General features: G+C 40.9%; 1 protein-coding gene across 1 annotated transcript in view; it reads right to left on the bottom strand.

Moving 5' to 3' along the window:
- Nucleotides 1-1241: 1241 nt before the first annotated feature.
- LOC116716271 (forkhead box protein K1-like) overlaps nt 1242-14360 on the bottom strand; it is a 21193-nt gene continuing 8074 nt past the window's right edge. Inside the window, exons 4-12 of the mRNA XM_032557193.1 lie at nt 13161-13425; nt 8013-8211; nt 7724-7870; nt 7056-7249; nt 6929-6934; nt 6634-6806; nt 6350-6553; nt 5431-5604; nt 1242-2949 (exon numbers count right to left, since the gene is read on the bottom strand). Of these exons, the coding sequence (XP_032413084.1) occupies nt 2717-2949; nt 5431-5604; nt 6350-6553; nt 6634-6806; nt 6929-6934; nt 7056-7249; nt 7724-7870; nt 8013-8211; nt 13161-13425 (1595 nt within the window). The 3' untranslated portion in view covers nt 1242-2716. The remainder of the gene's footprint in view (nt 2950-5430; nt 5605-6349; nt 6554-6633; nt 6807-6928; nt 6935-7055; nt 7250-7723; nt 7871-8012; nt 8212-13160; nt 13426-14360) is intronic.

Here is a 14360-nt window from a genome sequence, read left to right as displayed (position 1 = left end):
ACTTGATTTTAATGTGGAGACAAAATAATAATTCCAGATAAGATAGGGAAAATATCGATTATCAATAATATCAAATTCTCACATTGGTGCATTGAACTTATGTAATCTGTTGTGCTTGGATTTCTTGACCAAAAAAATGACCATAAAAATTCAGTTAAGCAAGTAAACTTGCAAACATATTTGTAAATCTACAAATGATAAAAACTTATTTTCTCCACTGTAAGTCATGACTTCGCTGCTCCATCAGCGCCGTCTTATTGGCTCTGCAGGTCATGGAGACGTTCAGTCCAAACACCTGACAGCACTGCATCAACGCTGCCTTTCATACGTAAAGAAGCTGGATAAATGTGAGAATTAAAAGCGCTATGTTAGATATTTCATCATTCTGTGCCTGATAGGGCAACACATCGTAACAAGGTTGTTAAAAAAACTGACAAGGGGCCAAACTGGGGGCTGGTTATGTAAACCCTTTGCTGTGGGAGATTTCAGACTGTCAATTTGTACTAACCTGTGAGATGTCTTATACCAACTGGTCATTTTAAAACATTTTCTATAATCTACTCAGTTGTCATAAATATGAAGCTATGAGTTCAATAAATAACACCTAGCAGAAGGTTACTTCAGAGTTATTTTGGTTTGATCAGGGTTCCTAATCGATCAGAATTCTGATCAGTCATCTGACAAACAACGATCAGATGTATAATCAAGAAACAAAGGGTGAAATACAAAGTTATAAAACGTGCAACTAAACGATATGTTCAGCATTTTAGAATTCAGAGTGGGATGACGAAATGTCCGTAGGGACGGAGACGAGGTCATGAACTGACCAAAGTGACAACTAGACCCAGAGCTTCACCTCCTGCATAGAACACCACACCATCTGCTCTCATTCTAGAAAAGTTCATTATAGGAGAAATTTAGGTCCAAAACCAAGTTTGAGTCAAATTTGGAAAGTATTACATGTTGACATTTAAAAATGTGGGACTTTAGACCATCTTTTTCCCCATTAAACACAAAGTTACTTTTTTCCTTGCGAACTTTATTCATCTGCTTTTTATTTATTTTTTGGAAATATTTCAATTTTGTATCTAGTTTGTATGGTGCATCACCTCATGCATGTAATCTGATCAGTATTTATATTAAGAACGATGGTACACAAGGAAACAAGATATTGTTGGATTCTTTGACAATAAATCAACTTGTTTAAATATGTTTTGTCTTATGTAAGAGAAGACAAGGAGTTATGTCAATAAGAATTTTAATTTGTGCTACACATTTTAACAAATCACAGAAACAGGGACATTAAAAAATACCTATACCTCTATTCCCATGTTTACCTGTTGATGACAGCTGCTCTTACACAAATGTTTTTTTTTCCAAAATAAGGACTTTAATTAGCTTTGTTACTTAGCAGAGCAGCATACAATCATAATGCATCCATCTGTTGTGCAACAACAATTGGTAAAATCTTGAGCATGAAACCTGTGTGAGGACATTCTGAGGTGCTAAAGGCAGAGTGAGGAGACAAAAGAACGGGGGAGAAAGTGCTAGAACAAATCTAATTAAAGCAGCATCTGCGACAGCTTGATGCCTCTGCAGAGATTGCAAGGAGAGATTAATCACGAAGGAAGAACAGTCAATGAAGACTGCGAGAAAAGCAAGCTGAAAGAAAAGAATATGCAGAAAGTTCTGGAAAGAAAGCTGAGAACAGGTAAAATTTCTGGTCACAAGTTGGTCCCGTCCTTTTATTCTCTTAAGAAAACTGAAACAAGTTAATTGACGCAACATAACTGCTGCTGCCGTAGTGTTGCTGATTGTGTACTGTTTAAGCGCTATACTAGTCTAAAACAGTAAAGCTGCTAAAATAAAATTTCAGATAAGTAGAAATATTTTAAGGCTTTGAGGATTACTACAATAGCTCCTCTTTGTGCTAAAACAAATCTGCGCAGAGGCCATTTCACCTCTCCTCACACCACTACACAAACTAAACAAATGAAAAACAATCAGTTTGTCAGCATTGGGTTAGCCCTCCACTTCAGTCAGCCTCCAGTAGCTGCCTCTCTGTCCTCCATCATCAGTCTGTTGGGCCTGAATGTGAGGAGCTTCACTCTGAAACAGCTGGCTTGTCTTTCCTGCATTTCCTCAACATCAGTTTTTTTTTCTGCTTCTGTGAGAAGGCAAGAGGTATTACATTCTGTTCTTAAGGTTAATATTCATACTTTTATTTCTCTGAGCCTGTTTGTTTTTGGGGGGGGTTCAGTCTCATTTACTGTCTAGGAATATCGCTTCTTTTATAAAACTAGAGTCATGATCCTGGTCTCCCAGGTGACATAAACCTGGTTAATGTGCTGCCAGCTTCCACAGGCTGCACTGAGTCTCCATATTTAAACTAACTAACCAATGCAGCAGTCAAGGATGGGTCTTTGGCTCTAGTTCCACCACATTCCTCACATCTCCATTGTTTAGAAAGTTAAAGCAGTGCTAAACCATTCTGCTCATCAGGCCTAATTATCTTCAGTTTCCTTTGATAAACGTAAGATGAAACAAACTGAAGTCAGAGTCACTCGCCTCTAAAATGTAGAACAAATCTACATTTTATGTCATTTTGACCAAATTCATTCCCTTCAACAAATACAGTCGTATTTATGTCAAAAGGCAAAACATTCAGGAGATGACAGAGGATGCCCGTTGGACACCTGGTGAGAGACCCCAGGCTTCATTGACGGGGCTCATGGGTTTGTGACGTCATAGCAACAATAACAGGCTGCGGGGCAGATGTAGCTTGGTGCTGAGCAGATTCAGTCTCTCCTTCATCCTCCATCTTTGGCCGCTTGGCCAGCGGCTCACCTGCTGATCCAGAGGAGGCGTCTCCGCCGGGCTGCCGGCCCACCAGCACCGGGGGGGAGCTGGATGCCTGGGCAGCCAGGATCTGCAGGGGGCTGCTCAGGCCTGGGGGGCAGAAAGCAGAGTTTAGCTCTTATGGATGGTGCTAGGTGCAGCAGAACAGCTTCTCTCATCAGTTCTGGGCCAAAATGTTGCAACTCCAATTAAAACACATGGAATGTTTCACAGTAGGAAAAATACTGATTTTCTTTTTTAAATCTGTCATTGCTTATGGATAATTCAGAACAATTAAATAACCAACAGATTAAAAATGTGTCAGAAAATAAAAATATTACCTTAGCTTGAATTGGATGTTTTTGTAAAGTGTCTTGAGAGAACATGTTTTAGAAATAAACTGAACTGAATTATATTTGTAAAAACCAGAGAAAAATGAGCAACACCAGACTTAACAATGAAGAACCACAGACTGACATCCTCCATGCCATGTTACACTCATTAATACAAACGGAGTCCAGACTGAGTACTGAGTGCAGACACTTCACAAACATTTCAGCAGGCTAACATGTCTAGATTAAAAGCCCTTTATCATTCTGAAAGGATTTTCAGATTTTAGAGAAACTGTGTTTTTAATCAGCTGTAAGACAATCAGCTAAACTGACAGTAATAACTAATTGAAATATGGCGCTGTGTCACTCTACTGTATGAGCGTCCCTTTCTCAGGGTTCCCACTGGCATTAAGAAAAAATTATTCCATGACTATTCCAGGACCTTCAGTATAATTTTCTATGACCCACATACAACAGGTCCATAAAGAAAAGTATAAGACTGAAAGACCTAACCCCACCAAGTTGAACTATAGCAAACATGTAAAGGTGCAGGCAGATAGGAAGGAAACATAAATGACAAAAATGTGGAAATGAAACCCACACAGACAGGTATGAATTGAAAAGTATCAATTAACTGAGGAATCATCTGATGATAATGTCATAAACAAAAACATATTGACAGTAATGCAAAACACAAGATTGTATATGTATGTAGAACTAATGTTTCTACAAAAGTTTAGAACAGACAGGCACACACACCAAAACACCACTAGTTTTTAATTGGAGGCTTATTCAATGATTAAATAAATAAATATATTGTTCACAGTTCTCTGTGCTACTGCAGAGTGCACAGTGAACCGTTCTTTACTATTATTGATGTAAAGAACCGTTCAGAAGAATCGGCTCGATCGTGAATGTCACACCACTATATTGTAGACAGTATTGTCAAACGTCCACAGGGCCGGACTTAGGAGGGCCCGCACAATGGCCCCTGGGCTTGAGCCAATGTGTGGGCCCTATACAGTAATCAGCCACTGTCTCCTACTGCTCTGCCATGAGAGAGGGCTAATGGACAATCCCACCCACCAGGTCAACTCTCCATTTTCACGGTTTACAATAATCACCTCAAGTTAATGACTTTTTCGCTATATTTTGTGCACACAAAAAAAATCATCAAGTCAGGTTTTTTAAAGATCGGTGATCGGCCAGAAAATTCCAACCAGTGCACCGCTGCTTTCTTTTTCATCTGTCTACAGAACAGTTGATTAATGTAATCAATGTAAAGACCATTACTGCAAACAAAATATATTTAGTGGTTATTAAAGAAGTACTTGAGCATCTTGAATATGTCTACATATTTGACAGAACATTCCTAAGAAAAACTTGACAATGTTCTTTATTCATCTTCTATGTATTTATTTATCCTTTATATCTATCTTTTTTATATCTGTCTCAATTCTCTTTCAATTTTAATCAGTTGTATCTTTCTCTCTAATTATCAGGTTTTTTTCCTTACCAACCTCAGATAGCCAGGGTGAGTATTTCCCCTCTGACAGTCAAACCTGGTCAAAACTTTTATTCTGTGATGACTGGATTTTAGCTGTGTGTCAGGGCTGGGCAGGAGGCACTTTAGTTATTTTGATAACTTTGGACCTTCGCCTGTAGCAGTAGGACAGTTCCTCCTCCTGCTGCTCCTAGCTGGAGGCTAGAAAAGCGTTCACACCAAACGCGTTTTGAGAGTCAGGCGCCTCTGGTTTATATTCAAAGTCTCTGTGGAGAGTCAGACACGTTGGATGTTCAAAGTGCGTTTTATTGTGAACACACCATGAAGTTAGTTCCGCTTTTTTAAGTTTGTGTGGTGCGCACGCAAGCAGAGCACCAGGTGAACTTGTGAACCTGTTCCGATGCTTTAAAATTAACATCCATATTTTGACAGCACCTTGCTTTTTGGTCAGCCCAGTAACACGAACTCATCAATATTTACCCGAAGATCAGCAGGGATTATCTCCTAACCCTGTTAGCTTGGATATTTTCTTCATCACCTCTTTGTTTCGCTCTTCTTTTTCTGTCCTGTGCTCCGCTGTCGTATTTTCTGTTGTCAGCCATCGTGAGAAATTACTCACTAATGCTTATAGCTTATTACCGAAATTTCATGACTTTCCAGGTTTTCCATGACCATCTTGAATTAAATTAACTTTTTATTGACATTCTGATCTACACAGATCAGAACAGCTGTACCTAGAGAAATTGAAAAGCTTACCAGATGAATTAGCAAAGCTGGTTACTGTGGAAACAGCAGCAGTGATGTGTTTGCCATTCTGGGTAACAGGACGGACAGGAAGTTGGTGTAACCCCGGTGTGACATGGCGTCCCTCTCCAGCCTGCACCACGCTGTCCAGCGTCTGGATCACCAACTCTCTGTTCTGCTGGGCATCTGAAGAGGAAATAAACGACTCACGTCAACATCCCACCTGGATGCATTTAACTTTCAGAAAAGTGACGTAAAATTGATTCTCTTCATTAACATCAGTTGATGTCATTAGTGTATTCACACCTGCACACAAAGTCCTAGGAGACGGGGGAATGAGCTGTGGTCCATTTAAAGCAGACCAAATGTCAGGTGTGAATTCACAACATGCTAACTCAATAACATGCACACTCATTATCAGTCTCTTCACACAGTTTGAGAGATAATTAAGAAGGAATGCTGTATGTCCACCTAGCCTGACCGTTGCCTTCCTGTGCAGTTCTGATAGAAAAAAAAAATTGTTTCCAGCACAGTCTCTGGGAGAGTTTTTGCTGGCCAATCAGTGAACAGAAGGAGAAGTTGAGAACTATGCGCTGCTTTACATTTGTCTGTCTGTAGTTTTAGCAATGGCAGTGGAGGAAGTGAATGAAGCGGTCAGTCTGTGTTGGTCACACTCTAAATATTAAATTAACATTAACAGCTGCCTAGTTCAGATCAGTTCTCTATGTAGGATGGATGCTTACAGTTACATTCGACACATGGAAGCGTTAGCAACTGGGTGAAATTTAAAACCTGAACACAGGCCACACCTCCAGGAAGCAATGGTTTCTCAACAGCAGAGAGCCCAGACCCTCTTGAGGAAACAAGGCTGTGGTTCTTACCAGGCTAATATCACCTGCAGACTACAAGCTTCAGCAGTTCCTGTCCTCACCTCTGATGTCGCTGTTGCTCTCCAGTCCACCAACAGTCAAAGTGCTGTAGCCATTAGGGGGGGCGGAGATTGGAGGGGCGCTGGTGACCACGCGCACCATGGTGACAGAAGGCTGCGGGGCGCTCTGAAGCATATGGATGGGCTTCAGGACGGTTGGGTGGTGGGGGGCAGCCATGATGACATGCTGAGCGCTGACTGGAGAGCCTGTTCACACACATTTTCATTCATTTCTCACACTGCCTTAGAGTGGGCAGAATGCTTGGAGTTTGTTTATCTGGGCTTACCTGGGGCGCTCTGGGAGTACCTGTACTCCGGCACAGACGCCAGTTTGCTGGCCAGCTGCTCATGGTGGTCCTGAGGGATGGGCGAGCCCTCTCTGCTCAGACACTCAGGAGTCTGCAGCCCACTGGACGAAGGGGACAGCAGGCCCTGATGGGTGGGAGACGCCGGTGCACTCCTGAATCAGAAAGCCAAGGAGAAGAAAACTCAGTCACATTACTGACAAACAGCTGTGATGTCATGAGGCGCACTGTTGCTGCGGCCATCTTTCACCAAAACACAACTCAACACGACACTTACTTGGTTCTGTCCAATCACATGACAGCAAGTGACAGAAGCAGACAAAGGGGATAAAGGTTAACCCCACTCAGTTCAGTGTTCATGTTGGCGCCACTGACAACTAAAAATTAATCATTTAGGATTGTACCGTGACGACAAAGGTCCGAACGGAGTCCTGAAGCAGGCCACGCCTCTCTGTCGTCTCTTCCTGAAGGCTTGTTCCACCAGCTTGCTCTCAGAGGCCGAGTCGATGCGCCAGAAGCTTCCCTTCCCAGGCTCGTCCTGAGAACGGGCTACTTTCAGGAAGTAGCGGTTCAGAGACAAGTTGTGTCTGATTGAGTTCTGGACAAAACACAGAAAGCTGTTGTAAAAACATATTCGTCCCATGGAGATAAGAGAAAAACTGGCTAATGAGGAGGAAAGACATTAAAGTCAATAATGTTCTACTCTCCACCATTACTTTTTGTAGACACACAGCATAGGTGCATCATGGAGAAGTCCATTTCTCTCTGTAATCCCATTGAAAGTATGAAGATTTGGATGTTCTGGTCATTTTGATGCTTGTCCAGCTTTTCCTACCACCATATTTTCCTTCCACTAAACATTATATTAAAAAGATCTACAAAACCTGGTTTGTTGGTCTTTCATTGGTCTTGAATTTTGGGGATAAAATTATCTCACTCTGTAATGAATCTGTAAGTTTCACTTTCTAAAGTGAATTACTGAAATGTATTCTATTTTTGACAATGTTCCAGTTCACCAGGAAGCACCCTGGGTTTGGCTCACAGCCTCCCAGACGGATGAGGAGCACTGTACCTGCCAGCCCTTGTCTGCAGTGCGGTAGTAGGGGTAGTGTTTGGTGATGTGGGCATAAATCCCGCTGAGGGTGAGCTGTTTGTCTGGAGCTGAAGAGATGGCCTGGACAATCAGTTGTGCATAAGAATACGGAGGCTTGGACTCATCCTGGACAAACAGAGCAACAATCTCTTGTAAATGAGTCTCAAGAGATTTCTCCTGTTCAAATAAAGGACCTATGAATATGCATCACAAACCTGTCCTCTGCTAGAAAAAGGACAGGTCTGTGTGGGACAGACATTATTTTTACCTTGGGGCTGTCTCCGCCCACCGACTCCACACGCTGCTCACTTCCCCCACCTCTGTGCTCAGCAAGACTTCGCCTCTGCTCAGATACAGCCTTCGCAGCATATTCTGCAGCTAACTGGAGGTCGGAGGTCACATTGCGTCCATATCGATACCCCGATGACCCCGCCCCTCGAGGGCTAGCAGGACAGGAGTTGGGAACGCTGTGGAGAAGAGAAAGGTGTGTGCTTATGTTTTCCTAGGTTTTTTTGCAGAGGGTGTGTATATATCAGCCAATGGCAGCGTGAGGTTGTTTGGATCAGTTTCCTCTCGCTGCGTTTGCGTAATGCTCCAGATGAGCTGTGCAGTGCTACGTTCACACACAGCTTCCTGCAGGCTCATGGAAGCGGAGCAGAACGAACCACGGAGGTTTCACACTTCCACTAAATGTTCAGCTGATCTCCAGCTTCAACTTCCTCACAGAAACTCTGCCACCAAAACAACAAGCAGTAAATATGTAAAGAGAAACTGACATATAAACATGATAGTCATCTTTACTCATAACAACAATGGTTATCATGATTAATGCTGATTTGAGCAATGTAAACTGTTCACTTTCATTGCATATGAAGTCAATATTTTATGACTTGATAGACAGCAAAAGTTATGTAACCATGGATAAGTGAATATAACCTGGAGAATGTGTCAACAGAGACACACAGGGAAGCAGTGATTTGTTTGACTGCAGCATTTTCATATGGTCTGTAGCTTTTAAATGGAGAAAAAAGGAAAATTAAAACAGTTACTGATGAAAGATTTTTAAATCCCTAAAGATTTTTCACATCATTGAGAGATCTGAATACTTGCAGTGGTTTACTAATCAACAATCACTCCAGGATGTGATAGGCCATCAAATAGTTACATGTGTGTAAAGTAGAAGAAAACTAGACACCTAATATTTGAATAGACACCTGATAAGTAAACAGGGTTTACAGCAAAACCCTATTAATGTCACAGTAAATTCAACTGTTCTGTCAAAGTTTCAGAGGTTGGTAAGGAAGAAGAAACAAACAGCATCATGAAGACTGTAGTGTTTCCTCTACCATCACCTGTCCTCCAAGATCCCCACCAAAATCACGACATATAGTAACCATGGATACCAAATTACAAGGTTCAAGGTTGTCACGGGTAAAGGTATTGATCTTATTAGCCTGTCGAAGTAAAGCCACACCTTGAGTGATTTGTGTCCACGTGGTCGCTCGTCTCATTAACACAGCTAACATAGCCCCAGGGTGTGAGCACCAAACCACACCGCTTGCTCAGCTTGCACGACATCATCTGAATTTTCAAAAGCACCAACGTCAAAGTTGACAAAAGCTGGATGAAAACAGGCACTTCTACTGTGTGTCCAACGCTCACACGCGCTGAGTCAGCTGCACACGCAAGCGGGTGAACCCACGATCCCACCAGCAAACAGAGAGCATACAGAAAAAAACAGTCGCAAAAAACCAGCAGCCGGGATATCTGCATTTTTTTTAAATATCCCAAATAATTTTGCTTCGATGGTAGCAGCTTGCTCTCTGCAAGTAACAGCTGGAGTAACTCTCCTACTCCTGGTTCATCCGGAGGAGGTAAGAGTAGAAAGCCCTGATGGCTCTGCTCTTGACATGCAGCAACAATCCACTCGTCACCAGATAAAAAGTGTGACCTGGTTTGGGTGTCAGGGTGAAATATTCTCCTCCAGTAGATAAATATAGATTTATTTAAGAGATATATACATATATTTTATGGAACATTAATAGAGAATATTTTCAAGTTTCCAAAATATTTTCATTTTGTTTGTATTAATGGTCGTTACATAGATTACACCAATCAGACCGATTGCTGTCATTAAAAGAAAGGGGTGCTGGGAGGAACTGGAGAAGTTTAAAGGAGGATTAGCTTTGAAAATCTCATGAAACTGTTCAATTCACTATCTGGAATTGGAAGCTAAACCTGCTGAAACATGGCTGTGTGGGTCCTGGTTACTCTGCAGCAACTGCAGTCAAAGTCTAGGTGAAAGAATTTGCATAATTCATTTTTACTCCATAAATGGCTCCTATAGCACGGAATCAGCTTCAGTCCGAACTAAAGACTGGAGTTGATTTGGATCTAATTTCAATGGACTTTTTTTGAGCAACGTGATTCTATCAATCGGTGTCATTGCTTGTAAACTGCTTTGTAATTTGGTTTAAACTTGTGCATATGTTTTATTTTACGTTTGTGTAACCAGGGTGTTAGCATTGCAGATTTCTGCCCAGAAAAAAATTAGATATGGATCTCAATGGGGTTTTATCTGGTTAAATAAAAGAAAAAAAAGAATGAAGCTGGAATTTATGGAAAAACTGTGAGAAAGAGCCTCAGGTCATCTCGTTTGGGGTTTCCAACAAGCCATTTAATGGCCACAACACAAGGTGTTCTGGCTATTTCTGGTCTAAATGGAAAACTAACCTTGAGCATCATCCTGAACACACCAGAACCATTGTAACCACCCTAGTGGGAGTTTGGGATTCAGATGCTAAACTGCTTACTGATTTAGGGCCCCTGAGGACCTGACCTCACTTTGGCTAACCGTCTCTGCTCTTGTTTTGGTTGACAAACGTGTCCAGCAGTAAAACAGTGGTCCTACACGGTACTGACTCAAGAAGGATGAAAACAAATACAAGCCATTTATATTTGTAAATAACATTTTAAAATCCATACATCATTTATCTTTATTGGTCTGTCAAGTGGAACCATAACAACATGGATGTTTTTAGATATAATGGGACAAAATGCAAAAAAGATTTATTTAATGTGACGCAAATAAAACATTCCCCTCTTTAAAATAATGAAGCCCAAAGGAAGCATAAAAAAACAAAAAAAAAAAAAACAGAAAGAGCAGGGAATCCAAAATCAGTATTGTTTACATCCTCATCCAGTCTTTTTATACTGATTTAACAATCTGGACAGATCAACACAATCACAACTAAAACGATCCAACAATGACCCAACGATACTGACAACCAAGTTAACTATTAACTGGATTTGATCTGCTGCACCAGCAAGTCCTGTAGCTTCTATTACACACCCCCCACACAACATACGTTTGCGTGACAATCGTTGTGGGGACTTTCGATTGACTTCCATTCATTTCTACAGCCTAAACCTTACCCTTATCCTAACCCTAACCCTAACCATTACATACTTATCCCTAACCAAAATTAACACCTTATTCCTAAATCTAACCCCTGACCCAAAAACAGCATTTCCCCTTGTGGGGATCAGACTTCTGTCCCCACAAGGAGCAGTTGGTCCCCCACTATGTGTCAGGAAAAAGGTCCCCACAAGGTATTACACACACCTGCCTCTGTGGGGAAAGTAAACAGGAGTTTCTGGGAGTCCATAAGCTCTGATTTGCTTCTGACAACAGAGAGCCATGGACACAGTTCCATCAAGACCCACAAGAGGGACAGAATATGGTTTGTTTACATTTCTTTGCAGGGGGAAGTGGCTGCAGGATTCGTTTTTCACAACCGCTCAAAGTTTAGAGCTTAAAACCAACGAGGAAAGGAAAACAAATAAAATTCTGAAAAGAAACTTCTTAAGAATAAAGTGGATAATAACTGAACAAGAGTCAATTCTGCATCTTAAAAAAAAAACTCTCCAGCCCTCCTGTGTGTCCATAAAGAGAGGAACAATGTTTAGTATTGTGTCATTCACTGAAGCTGCCAGACAACAAAAGTAAGCAATCTGCCTGAATGAGACCATGTTGGTGTTTCAGGAGGAAGCAGAAGTTTCTCTCTGAGCTGCATGTTGCTATGAGTATGAACCTAAAAAAGGCCACAAGGGAAGTGGAGCAAAGAAGCATGAGCAATCATATTTATATTTGGTTTGTTTTGACTCCACATGTGAGGAAACATTACCCGAGGACCCGAGTGGGGGAGGTGAGGCGGGGGTGTAAGGGAAACCACGAATGGACTGAAAAGTGGCTTACAGGCAAAACTCTCTGCCCAATAACCAATCACATGCCCCATAGCTGAAGCCACCCCATATAAGGCATGGACACACAGGCCCACATTGGTGGGTATGATTGCTGTACAGGCAAGCATCCACCACCAGAGGGCACTGAACAGAAATCAAACTGGTTGCTCAGTTATGATCTATCTATCTATCTATCTATCTATCTATCTATCTATCTATCTATCTATCTATCTATCTATCTATCTATCTATCTATCTATCTATCTATCTGATAGATCTGTCAATCTATCAGATAGATCTATATATCTATCTAGATAGATCTAGATAAAGATCTATCAGAAGATGTATATCACGGCATACTTTAAGAGTAAAGATTTTGCCTGTAATGTCTCTTTCCCTTCTAATAAAAATATTAAATAAAAAAAAAAAAAAGATCTATCTAGAACTACTGGGAAGTTCTTCCCAGTAGTATTCATTATACTGATCAATCATACACTGGGTCTTCTCGGTAAAGGCCGTTACAGATGCTGCATAAATCCTTCAACCCACAGGCTTCAAGGTAATCAGTCACAATGTAGACATGTTTAGCTTCATAGAACGCACAAGGCAGCTAAAAAATAAAATTAAAATTAAAAAAACAAACTGTCTGCAGGTTGTGTGTTTCCTTCAGTAGCTCATGGCTGTCATCAGGTCAGCTGCTAATCACCAACCCTATACAAAACCTCACAGCGTCGCCGTTTACAGAAGCCTAACCTGAAAAACTTCATTTTTTTAAACAGTTGAAACTTCTGTTGAATATTTTAAGATAATAAACAAATTCCTAAAAATCATGAATTGAGTAAAATAATTGCTACATTATATTTTTGAAATAAATTACATTTAAGGCAGTCATGTATTCAGATTAAACACAAGTCAGTCAAGTGCAACAATTAGGTTCAAGTGAAAAGTAACATAATATCTGCATGTGCTTTGTCAATTTATAATCAATTTTCAACGTCTCATATCACCAAAATGTCTAACAAATGTGCACCATAAGACACAGAGAGAAGTCTTTAAGCAGGAGAATGGAAGCAATTAAGAAATGAACCAACTATGAAAAACACTTAACTGGGATCAAAGCTGAACGCAAACTTGTCAGCCAGATTGTTCCCCCACATGTATTGGCGGCTCACCTGATTGTGCCGGTGGGTGACGGCAGCGGTGAGCCAAACGCCCTGATGTGCTCTTCATGCTGCTGCGCGGTGGGAATGCTGATCTTAAGAGGGGAGATGTGGGGCAGCAGCGGGCGGGGCGGGGGAGAGGGCTGCTCCTTCTCCCTGTGCTCCTCCACTTCCAGGAGTGACGTGAACTGGATCTTGATGACGGTACTGGGAAACCGAAACACACACCTAGAAGAAAGAAGGACAGCAGTGAAGGGAAAGGCATGACGGAAAAAAATTAAATAAAAATTTTAAAAAGCCAGGAACTTAGTTCATTCAACTTGGTTCATTCTCTCCTCAACAAAGACCTTCAGTGATTAAAAGCTTGAGTTAGCTTACAGAAACATAGCTTAGCTATCACATGATCAGTAGAAAACAGATCCTTACTTTAACAACACTTCAGATCAACACAAGTCAACTCCCAGAAAAACATCAAATATCACCTGAAAAGCAAAGCATTGCAAACTTTTGAAGAGGTTAGGTCTGCAAGAAGTTTGAAACATTTAGAATTTACTGAAACTGGAAACACAAAATATAAATCTAACAAATATGTCACACAACATACAAATAAAAGATGGCTACATGTTTAATTACCTCAAAAGTGTGTTTATATAATAACCAAGCAGTTTGTGGGCAAACACACTGCACTGGTGTTAAGTTTACACAAAAACCTGTTTTCCTAAATCTCTCTCTTCTTTTATACTTTTAGCAGGTCTGAACAAATGCCTGAATAACAGAGACTCGCCACCAGGCCAACCCAGTTCAAACCTAAAGAAACCTTTAGAAATGATATCTAAATGATGTGTTAAATATTAATATTATACAGTAAGAGGATGATGACTGGTTTTATTTTCCTCATCATATTAAGGAAGTGGAGGTTTGTTTTTGTTTTTTTGCTGAAGTAGCAAAAACTTAAATCAAGAGAAAATCCAACAAATAAATGAAATGGGCACAGGCAGCTCTGAGACCAAAGGTCAAAGGTTTAGTAGTCTAATCAGTCCATGTGATCTAATGTAGCATCACATGAAACACGAATTTGCAGAACACCGTTGTGCTGTGTTGACCTGTGGCCACTGTAAGTCATTTTTTGACTTGACTTCATAAAATGACTTGAGAAGGGAATAATGAAAGGACTGCATGGGAAATCTGCTGGGACCTCTTAGAATCCAGTTA

Source organism: Xiphophorus hellerii, chromosome 24, assembly GCF_003331165.1.
Source record: "Xiphophorus hellerii strain 12219 chromosome 24, Xiphophorus_hellerii-4.1, whole genome shotgun sequence".
Classification (NCBI taxonomy): Eukaryota; Metazoa; Chordata; class Actinopteri; order Cyprinodontiformes; family Poeciliidae; genus Xiphophorus; species Xiphophorus hellerii.
Note: the sequence above shows the minus strand (reverse complement) of the source record. Positions and strands in the feature narration are given on the sequence as shown.